This window comes from Diabrotica virgifera, chromosome 7 (genome assembly GCF_917563875.1).
Source record: "Diabrotica virgifera virgifera chromosome 7, PGI_DIABVI_V3a".
Taxonomy (NCBI): domain Eukaryota; kingdom Metazoa; phylum Arthropoda; class Insecta; order Coleoptera; family Chrysomelidae; genus Diabrotica; species Diabrotica virgifera.
In genome coordinates this window covers 227,909,827-227,932,403 of record NC_065449.1, presented here as the reverse complement: position 1 = coordinate 227,932,403, position 22,577 = coordinate 227,909,827, and the positions used below count along the sequence as shown (strand labels likewise).

Sequence of the window (22,577 nt, the reverse complement as noted above, 5' to 3'; positions counted from 1 at the left end):
TAGCTGAAATAATATCATGAATATTAATAAACTCATCTCCTCGTATCTACCTCGACCGGGGGTTCACGGTCCAAATAGGACCAGTTCTATCTGAACCCGGAAACTGGAGTACTACAGAGGGAGCAGTTTTATCATCCAACCATACTAAATATCTAGGAGCCACAATAGACCAAGGTCTAACATTCACACCACATGCTAACGCAATAGTCCAGAAAACAAAAACGGTTAGAACCGCAATAAGAGGATTCACAGGAAGAAGAAGCAAATTAGTCATGAAAACAAAATTAAGATTGATAAAAGCATCATACTACCAATAATTCCAATGCAAATCTTGCATATGTACACAAGTCAAAGCAACAAAAAGAAGATTCAAGCAGCACATAACAACTGCCTCAGAGAAGCTGCAAACGTGCCCAGATATGTCGCTGAACGGTTACTATTCAGAGACCTAATACAAATAAGGATACTGGACACTGGATATGAGGGAGAAAAAGCCAGAACAAAATTTGCTGAGCGAGGAGACCACCCAAACCGGATCCTGCAAATTATATCAAGATATGATTTTTACCATAGATGGAAGCACAGAAGACGCAAACAGCAAATATTAGCAAATATATAATAAAATCTAGATACAAGCTCTATCACGTAGCTCCTATCAAAAGAAGGCAACATATATGTTTCAGATAGCCATAAAAAAATCTACAAAAAACGGCTTCGGCCACCAAACAAATCAATAAAACATTAACAAAACATTTGGAAACAAAACCCAAAAAACAGGCAACATTCTCGAGCACCGAGTCATCGAATTGGACGCAACCCAAATCCCGAACAAGCAATACAGATCGAAGATGAGTCACTAGAGATAGCGGGAATAGAGCGCCTAAGGCCGCGTTCAGAGTGGACGAGCAAAGAGCAAAGAGCAAAGCGGAGATATCAAACTCATACTGGGAAATTGAGGTACACAGAGTGCTAGCAAAGAACAAAGCGGCGAAACCAAACAAGTTTGATTTCTCCGCTCGCACTCTTTGGTCCATGTGGTGAGACCGCTCCCGTCTGAAAAAATTTTTGATTCGGTTTCTTTGTCAATTCCTATTCAAAAATGTCCCCTTTAAACAAATCTGAAGAGCACCGGGCGGAATTTTTGGGCAGAAATTGTTTAAACAATTTTATCTACTCTATATTATATTATGTGTAAGTTTTTAGTTTGTGAAAACTCATTCTAGATAGCAGTGCGTGAAGTGTTTAAAGTGAGCGTGAAGTAACAATGTATTTTAAATGGGACTTACTTTTTCGCACTGTTTTTAACACACTTTCATATAATCAAATATTATCCTTAACTTTGGCGTTGTCATGGTGATGACATAATGAGCAATAAATTACGACAAAAGTTTTTACAGTTTTGTGGTTTGAAAGAAGTTAGACTTTTTAAATGTCAAAGTTCTAAAAATTGTAGAATAGAAATGAATTCCAGTGACGAAGAGTTACAGTTTTTTTATTTGTTTATGGTAGAGTAGATAAAATATTGTATGAAACTGTGCGTGAAGTACTTTTTGCGAACTTACGCGATGTATAGCACTCGCTCCGTTGTCGCTCGTGCTCTAAATATCGCGTGCGTTCGCAAAAAGCATACTTCACGAACTGTTTCATAAATAACTATTTTTAAACAAATACAAAAGATCACGTTTTTTTGCTCCGGAACATATATTTTTAGGTTTTTTGGGTTATTCTAAACAAAAAAGGTATCTTGTAATTTTTGCCAAAAATTAATAGTGTTCGAGTTATAGGCGATTTAAAATCTGAAAAATGCGAAAATACGCATTTTCGAGGCTTAAAAATTCATATTTCAATTAGTATTTTTGAGGTTGCCAGATACTTAAATTGATGATTAAACATTCAGCTTCGATTCTGAAGAGTAATCGCGTCTAACCTTAATTTATACCCTTGTTTTTTAATTGTTAAATATGCGTGTTTATCCGATTTTTTTGCCGGTGCGGCGCGCTCTATTTCAAAAATCTCCTATTTCCTCCGAAAATTATTTTTTCTAGATTTTTTGGGACATTCTAAATAAAATAAGTTTCTTGACATTTTTCTCAAAAGTTAATAGTTTTAAAGTTATAAGTTAATAAAAGACTCATTTTTGGATTTTAAATCGCTTATAACTTTAAAACTGTTAACTTTTGAGAAAAATGTCAAGAAACTTATTTTATTTAGAACATCCCAAAAAATCTAGAAAAAATAATTTTCGGAGGAAAATAGGAGATTTTTGAAATAGAGCGCGCCGCACCGGCAAAAAAATCGGATAAACACGCATATTTAACAATTAAAAAACAACGGTATAAATTAAGGTTAGACGCGATCACTCTTCAGTTCAGAGTCTTAAAGCTCAATGTTTAAACTTCAATTTAAGTATCTGGCAACCTCAAAAATACTAATTTAAATATGAGTTTTTAGGCCTCGAAAATGCGTATTTTCGCATTTTTCAGATTTTAAATTGCCTATAACTCGAAAACTATCAATTTTTGAGAACATTTACAAGATACCTTTGTTGTTTAGAATGACCCACAAAACTTAAAAATATATGTTCCAGAGCAAAAAAGGTGATCTTTTGTATTTGTTTAAAAAAATTGTTTAAACAATTTCTGCCCAAAAATCCCGCCCGACACCCTTCAGATTTGTTTAAAGGAAATTTTAAAATATTTTTAAATAGGAATCCACAAAGAGACCGAATCGGAAATTTTTTCAGACGGGAGCGGTCTCACTACATGAACTACTGTGAGAGTAAAGAGCAAATATCCTACCCTGCCGAGTGGAAAAGAACTAAACTCTCGTCTAGCGTAACTACCCGCTATTAGCACTTCTTTGCTCTTTGCTCGTCCACTCTGAACGCGGCCTAACGCTGGCCTGCGTTGATCGGGGTAGGCCTGCTTACATGAGTTAATCCTGCTCGCTCCAATGAATTGTATCACCCAGATGTCATTTTAAGGGATGAGCTAGTCTGTCAGTCTAGATTAATCACTATTGCTTGTTTGCTTACATCTGCTAAGAAACAAACTAAGTTTTCAATCTACTAATACATAAAACGACAATAAATATCATTCTACATACCAACAGATTGAAAACAGTGGGAAACTTCTCTGGTAACAACCTCCGAGGTTTTTAAAGACCATCATAAGCCATGCGGGTGCCAAGACTATCAGTTTATTAATTATTTATAATTTTTATGTTTATTAATTATTTATAATTTAAACTAAAAATCTTGTAATAAGTAACGCATGGAATGTAATTCTCCAATATCATTAAATGTTTAGATTTCCTAAATTATTTTTTCTGTTTTCTGTGTATGCTTAGCGTGCTACCTGTTTTCATTTACATCAGTCAAGAGACACTTTTAACTTAACCCTGACACACGTCGACATGTAACACAAAACACTAAAATTTTCCTAAAACTTCTTAACTCACGTTGCTATCTACTTTTGATATTTCAATCAGTTCTTGAGGTTGAGCGTTAACTTTATCAGATTCTGTTAAAGCCCCGAGTTCGCCCACGCTTAAGTAGTCTACCAATTGTGCGCCCAAACAGTCGCACATTACGTTGATAGTTGTCCTAAATCTGTCCCTGTAAAAACGAAAAATATCTTTAGTATGGTTGAAACGGAAATCGGTCAGAATGCGCAACAAAGTGGCAGTATCAATGTTTGGTATGTGAAATTCGATATGTTTAAGAAATTGTACAAGTCGCTTAACCCGAGAACAGTCCCGCAATTAAATTAAATCTAACATTACGAATTTAAAACAAATTTTTATTTTATAATATTTTTGTTATGTTAAAAATATCTATTTCTAACAATTTTAAAGCTAATTGGTTCTCACAAAAGCCATAAATTCCACAAAAAAAATTAAAAAAAATCTACGCATTACAATAATCTTCCTTGAGGCACTTACGAGTGGAAAGTAATGTTGCAAAATTTTCCATCAAGTTATCACGGAAAATGATAAAATGTTAGATTTTTTCTAACGGCGCGACAGCTCCCGGGTTAAAGATAACATTTTTTAATATCCCATTAATCATTGTAAATTAGTCAACCGATATTAGTACAGTTAAAATAATAAGACAATAAAGATTACGCAAGAGAAATTAAACGTTTTTTTTTCTAATTTTAAGGACAAAAAAGGAAATTCATTTGCGGAACCGAATTCAAAATTATTTTGCACATCATATTTGAAACATTATTTGGTTAAAACATCTTATTTTTGTTGGTAAAAACTATTAATTTGTCTGGACTAAATTACGGTTCTGTTGATATCCTAGATGACTTGGTATTCACACAATGTTGTCAAATTGAATTTTGTTATATTCGGTTTAAATTTTCTAGGGAATTTCCGAGCATACTACAGTCCGTACAATATACATAGATACCGTGGTACGTCATTATCTACGTCAGAGATTGAAGTTGCCATTGTTGCCCAATTAGAAAAAATTCTTGGATTAATTTTAAATTAATATACCACATAATTATTGCGAAGTGGATTAAACACCAAAACAAATTAATATTCAATGTAAATAAATAAAAACATTAGAAATAGAAAACAAGAATTAAGTTATAATTTAATATATAAAATATAATAAAACAAATACTTACAGAAAAGAATAAAAATAAATCTAAAGTGTCAATACCGCAACTGTCAAACAAATGATACCAATTTATGCCTAAAGTTGGATTTATAGTTTGACGTAGCGTAGACGTAGACGCAACGGAGACGCACTGGAAAAGATCAACACCGAATTTTGTGTACTCGTGTTTATAGATGAACGCAAGCGCCTGACGGAACGTAAGAGAAACGTAACGTAACATAAGAGATGACCAACTTTCATCTTTTACAGTGCGTTTCTTCCGTCTGGCCAATCATAAGGCAGAATTTTGTTCTGTCACTCAAAGTGGATCCGCCCCGCCCCCTCATTCCTTGTGTTGTGTAAAAAGTTGATTGTCAACATATTCGAATTTTGTTAATTATTTGTTAATACAATGGATGTTAATAAGTTATTAATTTAATAAAAATATATCATAGAGTCATTTCAATATTTCAGATAAATATGAGTTGTTTATTAGCCTAATTCGTGGTTATCCACACATATTATACGATAGGTAAATCCAATAAACATTTAAAGACCAGGAAATGAAACAAAATAGTTGGAAATCCCACGGCATGCGGCACCATAAGAGCATACTTTCGTTTATTTCCTAATCCATGTAACACACAAAACAGATAAATATTATAATAAATAATAGTATAAGTATAAATAAATAAACACAAAGTTTGTTTACTGTTCGTATAATTTATAGGCTATGTTGTTGAATTAGAATTAAGTCATTGTTTACTCTTTCTACTCATGCGCAAAAATTCCGCTACGTCGATCTATAAATTGACATAATATTTTCTTCCGTCTCCAGTCCGTTTCTTACGTCTACGTTGCGTCTACGTCTACGCTAAGACCAAAATATAAATATAAAAAAATATAAAAAAATAAACGCTTTACATTCCATTTATGCACATTAAATGAAACAAGTCAGGATACGTTTCTTTAATTTACATTAATAGAACTCTTCTAATATTATTTCTATGCGTATATAATAAAATATGTCTAGTGGCTGTAATTCCAGTGTACTCAGTTAAACGATTCTAAAAAGGAACACATCTACGACTTAAATATTTCCTGTTGGTATCATGTGACGTCACGTGCTATGACGAGGATCACGTGCAACGGTATCTATATTGTTTGTACACGTACTGTATGTGTTACCCGGCTTAAGGACATGGCAACACTACCAAACGCAAATATTTCGTTCTGTGGACATTATTTGTAGCTATCTTCACCGGGACGTATTCTCTACGATGTCCCAAATTTCAATTCTGACGTCGTTAATTTAAACTAATTATAACAATATGCTGTTAGAATCAAAAGACAATTTAATAAAGAAAATAAATCTGAGGTCATGTGAACAAAAATCGTTCCATGTAGCCAAAATCTCTCTTTTTAAATCGTATCCGATTGAAAAGTACATTTTACCGTAGGATGAGAGACACATATAATATCCAATTATTAAATTGATACTCACAGAAGCCAATCTACTGCAATGATGTTAATGACTTCCTCTGAAGGGAGTCCCACCGTGTCTAGTACCATAACCATAGTAACGAGGCCAGCCTGTGGAATGCCCGCAGCTCCTATACTCGCCGCTGTCGCTGTGACACTGGAAAGATGGACCCAAGTTGTTGTTATAATTATTATACTATTTAAATAAGATATTTTATAAAACATGAAAAAAATCATGCAATAACCTCTTTTTGAGATTATTAAGAGTAATAAATTCGTTCATAACGTATATGCATGTTTTGTATATGAAATTAAAGCTAAATTTTTTTCTAATACGATGATGTAAGGTTGCCGTAACAAATGGATGCAAATTAGGGTTTCCAGCTGTCAAAAAGCGAGTTATCAGAGATAAAGTGAAAGAGAGCTAGCGATCAACGCCACTGGTTTGACAAGGTTTGATAAGGGTTGTCAAACCAGTGGCGTTGCGAGCTGGCGCTCTTTCATATTATCTCTGATACTTCTTGTTTTTAATGGCAATCCTAATTTGCGGCCATTTTTCAGAGGCAACCTTCGTATATCATCGTATTAGAAAAAAAATTAGCTTTAATATGACATACACTCTGGACCAAAATTAACCGGCCGCCTTAAAAATGGGTCATTTTTGATGTCTGATATCTCCTAAACCTGTTGTCCGATTAAGTTATTTTTTTAATACGTTATAGCCTTATTCCTTGACAATATCGTTATAATAATATTGTTGCTAAACAGGTAAATTTTCATTGTATACCGGGTGTACGAATCAAACTGTGTTTTTTTTCTTAAAGTTTGCATCACTCTGTGAAATATTCTAGCATTTGCAGAATGATGAAATTAAAACCTAACTATAGCCTCATGCTTTCTCAACATTTTGTTGTTTGATTGAGCCGCTTATGTTGGATAATAAAAAAGTTAGGTGCTTTAACAACTAGACATGTTTTTTATCAATAGAGGGTGTTTTTAAAAAATCTTGGCAAAGTTTAAGGGGCAATTCTGCATGAAAAATAATGACAGTTTGATTTATAAACTTATGTCCGCAAATTCTTCGTTTCTGAAATAGGGGGTGTTGAAATTTGTCTGACAAACTGACGATTTATTTATTGCTTTAAAACCGGTTGAGATATGCAAATGCAATTTGGTGGGTTTTATGACGTAGTTATTGCATATTTTTGACATACAATTAAGAATTTACTATTCACCATTGGCGCGCATACGGGTAATATGAGCCATCATATTACCCGTATGCGCGCCAATGGTGAATATTAAATGTTTAATTGTACCTATTCAAAAAAATGTGCAATAACTAAATATTAAAACCCACCAAATTTCATGTGCATGTCTCAACCGAATTTAAAGTAATAAATAAATCGTCAGTTTCTCACAAAAATTTCAACACCCCCTATCTCGGAAACGAAGCATTTGCGAACATAAGTTTTGAAAGCAAACTGTCATTATTTTTTCATGCAGAATTACCCCTTAAACTTTGCCAAAATTTTTTAAAAACACCCTGTATTGGTAAAAAGCATGTCTAGTTGTTAAAGCACCTAACTTTTTTATTATCCAACGTAAGCGAATCAATCTTCTTCTTCTTCTTCTTCTTCTTCTTCTTCGCGCGACTAGGATTACTCCTGTTTGTCTGCCTCTTATTCTGTTTCAGTTGTTGTTGACTGTACATTGTCTTTCCACCTTTTCCGCGGCCTTCCAACGGGTCATCTGCTATACCGCTTGTTGTTTTTAGATGTTCGCTAATCTATCTGGTTCCATTCGGTTTACATGCGAATCAATCACAGAACAAAATGTTGATAAAGCATGAGGCTATAGTTAGGTTTTAATTTCAGTATTCTACAAATGCTAGAATATTCCACAGGGTGATGCAAACTTTAAGAAAAAATCACAGTTTGATTCGTACACCCGGTATACAATGAAAATTTACATGTTTAGCAACAATATTACTATAACGATATTGTCAAGGAATAAGGCTAGAACATATTAAAAAAATCACATATTAAAAAAAATAATAATAAACAAAAAAAAAGAAAAAAAAAGGAACAAAAATAAAAAAGAATAGAAAAAAAAGAAGTAAAAAAAAGTGTTTCGCACAAATTAAAATATATATTAAAAAAAACACAATAAAATAATTAAAAAAACAAAACAAAATAAAAAAAAGCTACACAATGTACCAATGTATCTATAAAAATAAAATTGTAGAATGTACTTATGTTATAAGAAATTTATGACTATGAATCTGCAATCAATCAGAAACAAGTCTGGCTAATTGGCTCTGCCAAAGCCATTTTTCAAAAAAAAAAATCACTTAAATCGGCAACAGGTTTAGGAGATACAAGACATCAAAAATGACCTATTTTTAAGGTGGCCGGTTAATTTTGGCCCAGTGTAAAACAAATATGCATCTACGTCATGAACGAACTTTTTTTTTCAAAAGTTAATTATAGTACGTTCTCTAATGGTAAAATATTGCAAATCATCTAAATTTTAAAGAACCGCTTGGATTGACACTCAATTTGGCATAGACATGGCTATGGCTAACATGTCAAAGATAAAAAGTGATATTGTGACGGTGTATGCTTTTGCCCAGGGGTTGAGTTTCTGGGAGGGGAGGGTGGGGTGAAAAAACATACGAAATAATTAAAAAGTTCGAAATTCGATAAACTGACTAATTCTAAGCAACTTTTATTCTATAGAGTTTTTTCACTAAGTCAATACTTTTCGAGTTATTTGCGAGTGGATATGTTTATTTTTTAACAAACAAAAATAGCTAATTGTATAACAAGGGAGGAAAGTGCTAATTTTCCTCCCGAGAATGAAGTTTACTGCCCGACGCGTAGCGGAGGGCAGTAATCATTCAAGGGAAGAAAAGGCACTTTACTCCCATGTTATACATATGGTTTTTCCACCTTCCTCAAATAACAAGTCATTTTTTCATTTTTACTTAATTTATTTATGTAACTAACCAACAAAATTTATTAGAACTAAAACTAACAAGTAGGTACAATATAACTGTCAACTGTCAAATATAAGTCAAATTATTAATGTAAACATTGTTAAATCAGAATGACAATTTACTGTTTTTACCATTCTGCAAAATACAGAGTGTTTTTAAATAAACGTTAAAATGTATAGATACTATTACGTAATAGAAAATAGATATTGTACAGGGCGTCAATAAGTTATATTTCATGAATGAAATACCATGACGTCACTTTTACTTTTCCTCCCTAGGGAGGAAAAGTACAACTTTGCTCCCTACAATCAGGTCCGGAAAAGTATACTTTCGGTAGAGGTAGGTGGAAAACACGTTTTTAGACGCTCTTTTGCAAATAACTCTGAAAGTAAGTGTTTTATCGAAAAAAAAAAAACATTCTTAGCAAACATATAGACTGTAAAAAGTGAAATTTTTTTTGTATGTATGAGGTCTCTGGACCTACTAGAAGCAGAGTTATAGCTAATTAAAAATAGGTTCATATTCGTCAAATTCCAAATAGAACATTTCAACTTGAAATAACGAAAAAATTAAGCACTTTTTGGGGAAAACTCATTACAACTTTCAAAATGGAATTGGTCCAGTTTGTTTTGGCAAAAAAATCGGGACAACACCCTAATTTGCATCTTAAATGAAATTAATCGTTACCGCGTCATAGGTTGTTTTACTTATGTTATGTTTATATGATCTATAAGATACAACAGTTCACAGTGCATATTTTTTAAAAAAATTTGGTTTTAAAGTGAAATTTAAAAAAAAAAATTAATTTTGAATAAAATGCTTTTTTTCAAAATAACGATTTTTTTTGTTTTTCTGTAAGACAAAAATTGGTTAAGATTTAGTCTTTCTAAATTTGCATTGCCAAGTCACACAACCAATTGTAAAACCAAAATGTTAATGCGGATTGATTCATCGCGACACACGAATCGGAAGAGCCCAAAGAGGGCGGCAATCACTCCGCTAGGAGTGTGGATGCCATGATGATGATGAAATTTGCATACACTCGTGATTGGTGGCTCGTTCAAGCCCTTTCAACTACAGCCCTTTTAAAAATAAGGACTTTTGACGATCATTTGATAAGGACGATGAAACTTACAGATCATATAAACAATACATTCACGAGTAAAGCAACTTGTGAAGTGGTAACATTAAGTTCATTTGAGATGCTAATTAGAGGGTGATTTTTTTGATTTTTTTTTTATAAAAAAAAGGGACCAACTTTATTTTGAGTGTAACACTTACTTTTGTTGCTAGAAATTTTTCTTACAAAACAAAAATAAAGTTTTTTAAACACTTTAAAAAAGTTGTAATTAGTTTTTCCCGAAGTGCTTGATTTTTTGGTTATTTGACGTTAAAATATTCGATTTGGAATTTGACGAATATTAACCTATTATTCATTAGCTATAACTCTGCTTCTACTAGGTCTAGAGACGTAATATATACACATTTTTCACTTTTTTGCAGGCTATATTTTTTGGTAAGAATGTGTTTTCGACAGAATACTTAAAATTAGTGAACTAGTTGACTTGGTAAAAAAACCTATAATACAGAAGTTACTGAAAATTAGTCAGTTTGTCCACTTCCGGACTTATTTTGGACGTATATTTTTTCACTCCCGAGAAGGGGTGAAAGTCACCCCCGAGAAGGGATGAAACTCACCCCCAGGGAAAAAGCACACATCGGCACAATATCACTTTTTTCTTTGACATGTTAGCTATGTGTATGCCAAATTTCATGTCAATCTAAGCGGTAATTTAAAATTTAGAAGCTTTGCAATAATTTACCGTCAGCGAACGGACTAATGAAAAAATCATGCAATAACCCTTTTTGAGATTATTTAGAGTTATATAAATGAATCGTTTATTTGATTTATTCTAATTCACCACCTCTTGGAGCAGTATCATGGGAAGGGCAACATTCTCAATTAAGATATTTTTGTGGGAGGGATGTTAAGTATGCACTTTTATGTCCCCCTTGAGTGTTTTATGTTTTTTTGGTGCGTAGATTCGATTTTTAGATGGTACCACTGCATAGGCGCCCATATAAAAATTTTCAGGAGGGGGCAGGCGTGAAGATTTTGCACATTACATTTTGTACACTTTGGATGACAATATATAGTTTAAAGCACCCGAAAAGCTGGGAGTGGGGCACGGCCCCCACCTGGGATACTAGCCTGAAAATGCGTCAGATAATTTGTTATTAACAATTTATAATTGATTAAATTACTGTATTTCCTAAGTAAACTATTAGAGATATTAAATTTGACGAACATGAAAATTGTTCATTTTGAAAAAATTAACCAAATGGCGTTTTATAACTTTGATCCGGTTGTTAGAACCGGAGTTATAACAAATTTCTTGAAAAATAATTACAAAATAAGCATTCGATGGCGCTTTTCCGAGTATAACTCAGCTTCCATAGGTGTGAATAACTTGCAAAATCCATCATTTTAAATATAATAACGAATCAATTGAGGAGTATTGATTTTCTTCTTAAAAATTTTGGCATAAGGGCTACTGGTGTCAGTGGTGTCCTAAGGGTGTTAATTATAACCTAAACGTGTAATGTTAATAAGCCAATGCCCGTAATTTTCTCTTTCACCATACTTGAAAGTTTGTTAGTTATCATAAGGAACTTGCACAAAAAGGGATAATGGCAGGTTGTGAAAACGAAAAATTTTACCTGGGAAAAGTTGAAGAAAATAAGGAAAATTGGATTTTTAGAAAATCGAGCCTGGTTCAGCTCTAAATTTCCTCTTTTTTGCTTCTCTATATATCTTATACTAAACCCGACGGTCTATATTTTATACTCTAAAGAGATTTATTGTCAAAAAAATGCTTACTCACCAAACTGCAACAGTTTTCCCAAACGTAAGTGGTATGTCCTTAAGTTGCGCTATAAAAATAGCAGCTACAGCTTCATACAGTGCCGTTCCGTCCATATTGATAGTCGCTCCAATGGGAATAACAAACCGGGTGACCCTGGGATCTACTCCCATCTGGTCCATAGTTTGGATGCTGATAGGCATCGTTGCTGAACTAAAAACAACTTTCGATTTAACGATTTTTGATAGAATTATCTGTTTCTTTTCTGTAATATTTCGAAATTAGAAAATTTCTGTATAATGACAATATCAACAAATCGTTGCATTGGAATAACAAAGTTCTATCTGCCTCAGGTGTCATTTTTAGTAATGACTGTTTAAAGTTTCTATGTTATGTATTTATTTTACTATTATCGCCACCTGTATGTGTTAACAATGTAAATTAAAAAAAATAATATATTTTTATTAACCATAAAAGGTTACTTCAATAGTTAATACAAAGCAGTTCTGATTTAAGAAATGATTTAAACTTATTTAATAAAGGTTTATCTTCCAGATATACACTTGTTTAACAATTATTATACAGGGTGTCCCGAAAAGATTGGTCATAAATTATACCACACATTCTGGGGTTAAAAATAGTTCGATTGAACCTAACTTACCTTAGTACAAATGTGCTCATAAAAAAAGTTACAGCCCTTTGAAGTTACAAAATGAAAATCGATTTTTTTCAATATGTCGAAAACTGTTAGAGATTTTTTATTGAAAATGGACATGTATCATTCTTATCGCAGGAACATCTTAAAACAAAATTATAGTGAAATTTGTCCACCCCATAAAAATTTTATGGGGGTTTTGTTCCCTTAAACCCCCCCAAACTTTTGTGTACGTTCCAATTAATTCATTATTGTGGTACCATTAGTTAAACACAACGTTTCTAAAAATTTTTTGCCTTCTTAGAATTTTTTAGATAATGCAGTTTTTATCGGGATACGGCTTCTTTTTTAATATAATTACATAAAAATTTTATGGGGGTTTTTTTCCTTGAAACCCCCCAAATGTTTGTGAACGTTCCAATAAACTATTATTGTGGTACGATTAGGTAAACACAGTGTTTTTAAAACTTTTTTCCTCTTAGTCTTTTCTTGATAAGTCAGCTTTTATCGAGATGTGGCTTCTTTTTCAAAATATACCTAATAATGTAAATTATAAACAAATTTTCAGATTATTAACAGCTCTCTATAATCGTACTTAACCATATACAAATATGTGGTGGATTCGACCAATATTCAAAATATCTCGATAACCACTGGCTTATCGAAAAAGTACTAAGAGCCAGAAAAAATTTAAAAATATTGTGTTTATCTAATAGTGCAACAATAATAATTTAATTGAACGTACACAAAAGTTTGGGGGGGTTCAAGGGAACAAAACCCCCATAAAATTTTTATGGGGTGCACAAATTTCACTTTATTTTTTTTAAGATGCTGCTACTATAAGTATGCCACATGTCCAATTTCAATTAAAAATCTGTAGGAGTTTTCGATATATGAGAAAAAATCGATTTTCAGTTTGTAACTTCAAAGGGCTGTAACTTTTTTTTGTCCACTATTGTATATAGGTAAGTGAGGTCCAATCAACCTATTTTTGACCCCAGAATCTGTGGTATCATTTATGACCAATCTTTTCAGGACACCCTGTATAATAAAACAACTTGAAGTTATTTGATAAAGTGTTATTATTAACTCATAAACACTTTCAGTTTTTGTAGATAGGATCTTGTGTACTTAGTTGACTCTTTTTTATGTCAGTTAGAACCTTGTTAACTTATCAACATTTAAAATTCTCTCAGATAGAACCTTGTAACGTACGTATTTCAGCCATCTGTTAATGGATGTCGGTGCTAGTATCATATTAAGGTGAAGAACATAAAATAAAACCAAGTTACATAAAAATCTCAGTTTAGACAAAAATTGCAGATAGAACCTTGTTATTCTGACGCAACGAAATGTCATTCTGTTGTATGATATTCGATTTTGCCTTAGAATATGCAATAAATAGAACGCTTAGCAGAACGGTGGACGTCGGCCAGTAGGAGGACTAAGGAAGAGGTGGATAGACGAAGTGAGAATCGATACTAAAGAGATATTGAGGCTGGATAACTGGAGGAGAGCAGCCAGGGACAGAGATACAGATAGTCTGGGTCTTCGATTAAATGAAGAGAAGACGAAGTATATGCTAGTAACCAAAAATTCAAGACCAAAGAGCCAGAACATAACTATTAATAACCACGGCTTCGAAGTAGTAATATCTGGGGGCTGTAATCACAGATGACAACCACATAGAAAAAGAGTTCTCAGCAAGGATAGCTACGGGGAATAGAGCATTATACTTCCTATCATCATTATTAGGATCTAAGATGCTAAAAAGACAATCTAAATTAAGATTGTACATGTCAATTACTCGCCCGTTATTTATGGAAGTGGATTATGGACTCTACCTCAGCGGGAAATTAACAGGAGAGTGGAGAATGCTTCGCGATGTTGAATTGGTGACTCTGTAGGGCACAGAAAACTTCGTCAGACATATAAAAGCTAACCGGATAAGATGAACAGGTCATGTGGTAAGATAAAAGAAACACAGAGTGTTAAAGGGAGTGTCTTTTGAGAAATCAGACGGTAGAAGATCAGTTGGCCGTCCCCGAAAATGATGAAAGGATAATGAAATTAGTTAGATGGCTCTACTCAAGTTACTTGGGAACAAAAAAAATGAAAAAAATTGCTCCATGGGAAGCCGAAAAAATGTATTTTTTTAACGTATACATTTTTAACTTTGAGATTACATTTTCTCCAACCTAATTTTTGATTGCAATTTTGCTATTTTTGGCAATTTTCACTCGTAATATCGATAGTTTTTATTATAATAATATATTATGAGTATTTTAATGATAAGAAAACTGGTGTGGAGAAAGAGGACAAGAATAAAAAGGTGACGGTTCGAAAATTATGATCCTATTGTGTATATCTTTGCCGTAAATGCCGGTCAATTTTGACCGGTTGTATCTCAGGAACCACTCATCACAATTAAACTTTTTTTCTTTTAAAAGAAGCGTCCTGCCGCTTTTTTTCAAATACCGTTTTCATAATTTAATTTAATTCAATATTTCCCGAGATATTCCATTTGTTTATATGCCAAAAAAGTGTTTATAATTTTAAAATATTGCTGAGGCCGCTTAAATAGTCCAATTTCAATTCTGTAAAGTTCATTAGATAGGTACAGTAACTTTTTATACAAAAATCATAGTTATTCTTATGTATCATAATTATTGTGGTTATTATAGCGACCGTAAATTTTTAATTAACAATTCAATTGTTGCTAAACTGTTCATTCAATTTCCATCGGCTTCTGGAATTATAATCTATACGAAAAGAGCTTACCAAGTTATTTAATTATTGATAAACATACTTATCTAGAATTTTAGTTGAAAATTAAAGATTTTGTTGGCAAACCCCTCATTTTCCGGGTTAAAGTTTTCGTCGAAGTAAATCGGGAAAAACTCTGGTCTGACTCTAATTTACTCTCTTTTAATATAGATAAAACAGTAGCATTATCCTATAAAGTAGCTCTTCAACCTTTGCCTCTTAATAACAGCCAGATCAGTACCGTTGGTTCTGTAAAATTTCTGGGTATTTTTTTAGACAGCAACCTCAAATGGTCCCTTCATATCGATTCGTTAAGTAAGAAACTCGCCTCAGCTTGCTATGCAACAAGATCTGTCTCAAGGGAACTCAATTTAACATCTTCTAAAATAACATATTTTTCGTTGTTCGAGTCTCATCTTCGATATGGTCTTCCTTTTTGGGGTTCTAGTACAGCTGCTCAATTTGATGTTATTTTTAAATTGCAAAAAAGAGCAATAAGATATCTGTTTGCCCTCAGAAAATCTACACATTGCAGAAGTTATTTCAGAAATCAGGGAATTTTAACACTTCCATCTTTATATATATATTCTAGAAACGGTTTGTTTAATTCGTAAACACGTTCATGTCTTTCCAGCAAGGTCCAATCATATTTACTCCACCAGAAATTCAATCTTTGATATTTATTTACCGATCCCATTCACTTAGTAAAGAAATCTATATTATATTCCGCAAAAAACTTTACAACCATCTCCCTTTACAACTTAACTCTGCAACAGCTTTCCCAAAGTTCTGTAAAATGACAAAAGCTTATCTATCTAAAAGACCATATTATTCAATAGAAGAATTTCTTAATGAATAACTAAGAAAATTGGGTTTTATACGCAGTAGCTTAAACTGTCAATTTCTAATGTTGTATTTTATTTGTTGTAAGTATGTTCAATTTGCAATTTATATAAATTTTGCAATTAATTGTTTTTGTCTTTGGTTTTATATCATATTTACTGTATATTGACGATTTATCTAATTTTAGTAAATTGTAGTTGTTATTTGTTATTTGTTGTTATTATTTTTCTTTTGACTGTATGTAAGCTTTGTCCATAAAATTGTAAAAATTTTCAGTGACAATAAAGCATATTTCTATTGTATTCTAAAACACGTCTCTATGCAGAATTTAATTACGGTGAATTTTTATTTGAGTGTTTTTGGTGTAAAGTTAAAATCGAGCAAAAATTGAAAACATGATTTTCGGGCACCATTTTGTTTATAAAAAAATAGCACACTATCTGCGGACTTTGCATACCTACATATATTATTAATACACTGGGGTGCAAAATTAACCAGACACCTTAAAAATGGGTCATTTTTGATGTCTCGAATTTTCTAAACCTGTTGTCCGACTTAAGTGATTTTTTAATATGTTATAACATTATTCTTTGACAATATCGCTATAGTAATATTGTTGCTAAACAGGTAAATTTTCATTGTATACCGGGTGTACCAATGAAACTGTGTTTTTTCTCAAACTTCGCATCACCCTGTGGAATATTTCAGCATTTATAAAATACTCAAATTAAAACCCAACTATAGCCTGCTGTTTTTTAACATTCTTTGTTTTGATTCATTCGCCTATGTTTGACCGTAAAAAAGTTAGGTACTTTAACAATTAGCCATGTTTTTCATCAATACAGGGTGTTTTTAAATAAGTATGGCAAACTTCAAGGGGTAATTCTACATTAAAAAATAATGACAGTTTGCGTTATAAACCTATATCCGCAAATGCTTCGTTTCTGATATAGGGGGTGTTACAATTTTTCTTACAAACTGACGATTTATTTATTGCTTTAAAACCGGTTGAGATGTGCAAATGAAATTTGGTGGGTTTTCAGACGTAGTTATTGTACATTTTTTCACATACAAGTAAGAATGTAATATTCACCATTGGCGCGCATACGGGTAATATAGCCGTCATATAATAATATGAGCGGTAATGGTGAATATTAATTTCTTACTTGTACGTGAAAAAATGTACAAGAACTACATCTTAAAAGCCAGCAAATTGCATTTGCATGTCTCAACCAGTTTTAAAGCAATACATAAATCGTCAGTTTATAAGAAAAATTTCAACACCCCCTATCTCGGAAACGAAGCATTTGCGGACATACTGTTTATAAAGTAACTGCCATTATTTTTTCATGCAGAATTACCCCGTAAAGTTTGCCACACTTATTTAAAATCACCCTGTATTGATGAAAAACATGGCTAGTTGTTAGAGTACCTAACTTTTTTATTATCCAACATAAGCGAATTAATCAAAAAACAAAATGTTAAGAAGATATGAGGCTATAGTTGGTTTTTAATTTCAGTATTTTATAAATGCTAAAATATTCCTCAGTGTGATGCGAACTTTGAGAAAAGAACACAGTTTGATTGGTACACCCGGTATACAATGAAAATTTAACTATTTAGTAACAAAGCTATTACAGCGATATTGTTAAAAAATAAGACTATAATATATTAAAAAAATCATTTAAATCGGACAGCAGGTTCAGGAGATTTGAGACATCAAAAATGACCCATTTTTAAGGTGTCCGGTTAATTTTGCACCCCAGTGTATATAGAATCATCATATTCTATTCCAGCTACAAAATTGCTGGTAAATAACTTAAAAAAGGCCTATTCTCCGATAATCTGCTCAGACTAAAATAAATCAAAAGAAAAGCAAGGTTATGAAAGTAGGAAGAGAAAGGGGGGAAAGGTAAGCACACAATTAAGAGAGTTTGAGTTTAAGGAAATAAACGAATTAGTCCGTTCTTTAACGGTAAAATATTGCAAAACCTGTAAATTTTAAAGAACCGCTTGGATTGACATGAAATTTTGCATACACATAGCTAACAAGTCAAAGAAAAAAAGTGATATTGTGCCGATATGTGCTTTTGCCCTGGGGGTGGTTTTCACCCCTTCTTGGGGGTGAAAAAATATTCGTCCAAAGAAAGTCAGGAAATGGATAAACTGGCTAATTTTAAGTAACTTTTGTTCTATAGAGTTTTTTCACTAAGTCAATACTTTTCGAGTTTTTTGGCAGTGAATATGTTCATTTTTTCAACAAAATAACCATGCTTTTAGATAGTTTTCGCAAATAACTCAAATAGTAAGTATTTTGTCGAAAAAACATTCTTAGCAAAAATATAGCCTGTAAAAAATTTAAAAAAAATGGTGTATTTATCACGTCTCTACACCTAGTAGAAGCAGAGTTATAGCTAATGCTAAATAGGTTCATATTCGTCAAATTCCAAATGGAATACTTTAACGTGAAATAACCAAAAATGAAGCACATTTCGGGGAAAACTCATTACAAATTATTTAAAGTGTTTTAAAAAAGCTTCATTTTTGTTTTATAAAAAAAATTTCTAGCATCAAAATTAAACAAGTTACGCTCAAAATAAAGTTAGTCCCTTTTGGTTTTGGTAAAAATATCGAGAAAATCACCCCCTAATTAGTATCTTAAATGAACTTAATCGTTACGACTTCACAAGTTTCTGGACTCGTGTATATATTGTTTATATGATCTGTAAGTTTCATCGGTTCAAAGTCCTTATTATTGAAAGGGCTGTAGTTAAAAGGGGTTGAACGAGTCACTGATCACGAATGTATGCAAATTTAGAAACACCAAATCTTATCAATTTTTGTCTAACAGAAAAACAAAAAAATACATGATATTCAGAAAAGCAAATCTGACTTTTTTGTTTTTAGAGATTTTTGGTATCTCTAACAATTTTTAAGTTATTTTGAAAAAAAGCATATTTTTCAAAATTTAAATTTTTAAAAATTTTACTTTGAAACCAAATTTTTTCAAAAATAATGACTTTAAATCGATGAAACTTACAGGTCATATAAACACAACATAAGTAAAATAATTTGTGGAGCGGTAACGATTAATTTCATTTAAGTTGCTAATTAGGGGGTGGTCTTCCCGATTTTTTTTTTGCAAAAACAAAAGGGACCAACTTTATTTTAAGCGTAACTTGCTTAAATTTAATGCTAGAAACTGTTTGTAAAAACAAAAATAAAGCTTTTTTTAAACACTTTTAAAAAGTCATAATAGGTTTTCCCCAAAAAGTGCTTAATTTTTTGGATATTTCACGTCGAAATATTCTATTTGAAATTTGGTGAATATGAATCTATTTTTCATTGGCTATAACTCTGGTTCTACGAATTCCAGTGACCTAAAGAGTACACCATTATTTTTACTTTTTTATAGGCTATATTTTTGCTAAGAACGTTTTTTCGACAAAATACTTACTTTTTGAGTTATTTGCGAAAAACCGTCAAAAAATGTAGTTATTTTGTTAAAAAATGAACATATTCACTCGCAAATAACTCGAAAAGTGCTGACTTGGCGAAAAAGCTCTATAGAACAAAAGTTACTTAAAATTAGCCAGTTCATCCATTTCCGGACTTATTTTGGACTTAATTTTTTTCACCCCCAAGAGGGCGTGAAAGTCACCCCCAGGGCAAAAGTACATATCGGCACAATATCACTTTTTTTCTTTGACATGTAAGCTATACGTATGCCAAATTTCATGTCAATCCAAGCGGTTCTTTAAAATTTTAAGCAAAAACCGTGAAAGAATGGACTAAATTTGTAGATCTAGGATCAAGAATAACAAACAAGTGTAAAGAAATGAAAGCAATTGATGTCAGATAAAGTCAGATTGAGTAAAGCCAATCGATCTCCGGGAGCCATGAATTATTTACTAAGATCAAAGCAGCTGCCATGGAATACGAAATTCAGGATGTATAAGACTATAATAAGACCAACAGCGATATATGGATGTGAGGCATGGATACTCAACCAAACAACAAAATAAACAATAAGAAGTTGAGAAAGGGAAATACTCAGAAGAATATTAGGAGGGAAGAGAACAGAGGAAGGATATAAAAGAAGGACAAATGAAGAAATTTATAATATTTACAAAGAATCACAAATAGATAGCGTAATATACAATCAAGAAGGTTGCACTGGCTGGGCCATATATAAAGAATGAACGATGAGAGAGTGGTCAAGAAAATAGCATGGAGAGTACCAATATAAAAGAAAGAGAGGAAGACTAAGAAAGCGATGGAGAGAGGCGGTAGTAGAAGACCTAAAAGAAAAGGAAATAACAAACTGGAAGAAGTTGACAAGTAACAGAAAGCTATGGAAAAGAACAAAGCTCTGGGCTTAAAAGGCCTGTAAAAAAGCTACATATACATATACAGCAAAACTAAATTTAGTGACGTTTTGTGTTATTTTTTGGTTGAATCTTACCTAACTTATATAAGTACATTCGAACACAAACCTTAACACTTTATAAAGGTTAATAATATTTGTAGTATAAAATAATTACCTAATTAACAAACATTAACATTGTGACAATTGACATGCACATGCTATCCTCCTACCTAGAAGCTGTGCCGAATGCCGTTACTAAAACTTGACTAAGCTGAACAATAATTTTGAAAGGTAACTTTCTCACAGCTAAAAAGTATATTAAGGACAGACTGCCAAATCCATGTAAAAATAATCCAGTTAATACGGTTGCGAAGTATAAACCCAGCCTGCCAATGAGATCAGCGAAACTCACTATTTCTAAGACTTTAGCGGCTACCAGGAAGAATACTCCAACTGGCGAAATCCTAAAACATGTAAAAATTATATAATATCATAAACCACTAAACAATATCGATATCAATGTCAAAAACTTATAACAAAGAAAAGTTTATAAATACATACATAGTAACAAAAGTACAGGTACAAAAGGGTGTAACAAAAATACAGGTCATAAATTTAATCACATATTCTGGGACCCAAAATAGTTCGATTGAACTTAACTTACCTTAGTACAAATGTGCACATAAAAAAAGTTACAGCCCTTTGAAGTTACAATATAAAAATCGATTTTTTCCAATATATCGAAAACTATTTTAGATATTTTATTGAAAATGGACATGTGGCATTCTTATGGTAGTAGTATCTTAAGAACAAATTATAGTGAATTTTAGACACCCCATAAAAGTTTTATGGGGGTTTTGTTCCTTTAAACCCCCCAAACTTTTGTGTACGTTCCAATTTAATTATTATTGTAGTACCATTAGTTAAACACTTTGTTTTAAAAACTTTTTTGCCTCTTAGTACTTTTTCGAAAAGTCGAGTTTTTATCGAGATATTTTGAATATTTGTCAAATCCACCACATATTTGTATATGGTAAGTACGATTATGGAGACTTAGTAACAATATGAAAATTTATTTATGATTTACATTTTTAGGTATATTTTGAACCATATTAAAAAAGAAGCCACATCTCGATAAAAGGTGCCTTATCGTAAAAATACAGAGGCAAAAAAGTTTTAAAAATAATGTGTTTAACTAATGGTATCGCAGTAATAGTTTAATTGGAACGTACACAAACATTTGTGGGGTTTAAAGGAACAAAACCCCCATAAAATTTTTATGTAAACATATTAAAAAAGAAGCCGCAACTCGATAAAAACTGCCTGATCGAAAAAATACTAAGAGCCAAAAAAGTTTTAAAAATATTGAATTTAACTAATGGTACCACAATAATAATTTAATTGGAAAGTACACAAAACTTTGGGGGGTTTAAGGGAACAAAAGCCCCATAAAATTTTTATGGGGTGCACAAATTTCACTATAATTTGTCTTTAAGATGTTCCTGCCATAAGATTGCCACATGTCCATTTTCGTTAAAAAATCTCTAATAGTTTTCGATATATTGGAAAAAATCGATTTTTATTTTGTAACTTCAAAGGGCTGTAACTTTTTTTATGTGCATATTAGTACTAAGGTAAGTTAGGTGTATTTGAACTATTTTTGTTCCCAGAATATGTGATTTAATTTATGACCTGTATTTTTGTTACACCCTGTATACTATAGCGAGCTTACAGTTAAAATACAACTCTCGGTTCGTGATTTATATACGACTCTATTATAGAGGGGGTTTCATTAAAAATGTCCAATATCTGAGTTGTATATTCTAGACCTCAAAATATTAAGATCTAACCAAAATCACTTAAAAATAAAATATGGCTCCTTATTGAGTTACACGGTGTTTTATTTACAAATTAAAAAAAATATTTTTGCTCAGTATTTAAAACTATTCGACGTATCCATTTGATACTTGGTATAAAGTGTAAGTACT

General features: G+C 32.1%; 1 protein-coding gene across 1 annotated transcript in view; it reads right to left on the bottom strand.

Annotated features, from left to right (window-relative positions):
* Positions 1-1,976: 1,976 nt before the first annotated feature.
* LOC114330164 (excitatory amino acid transporter 3) overlaps positions 1,977-22,577 on the bottom strand; it is a 121,216-nt gene continuing 100,615 nt past the window's right edge. The window contains exons 6-9 of the mRNA XM_028279483.2: positions 20,820-21,053; positions 11,978-12,169; positions 6,117-6,251; positions 1,977-3,616 (exon numbers count right to left, since the gene is read on the bottom strand). Of these exons, the coding sequence (XP_028135284.1) occupies positions 3,451-3,616; positions 6,117-6,251; positions 11,978-12,169; positions 20,820-21,053 (727 nt within the window). The 3' untranslated portion in view covers positions 1,977-3,450. The remainder of the gene's footprint in view (positions 3,617-6,116; positions 6,252-11,977; positions 12,170-20,819; positions 21,054-22,577) is intronic.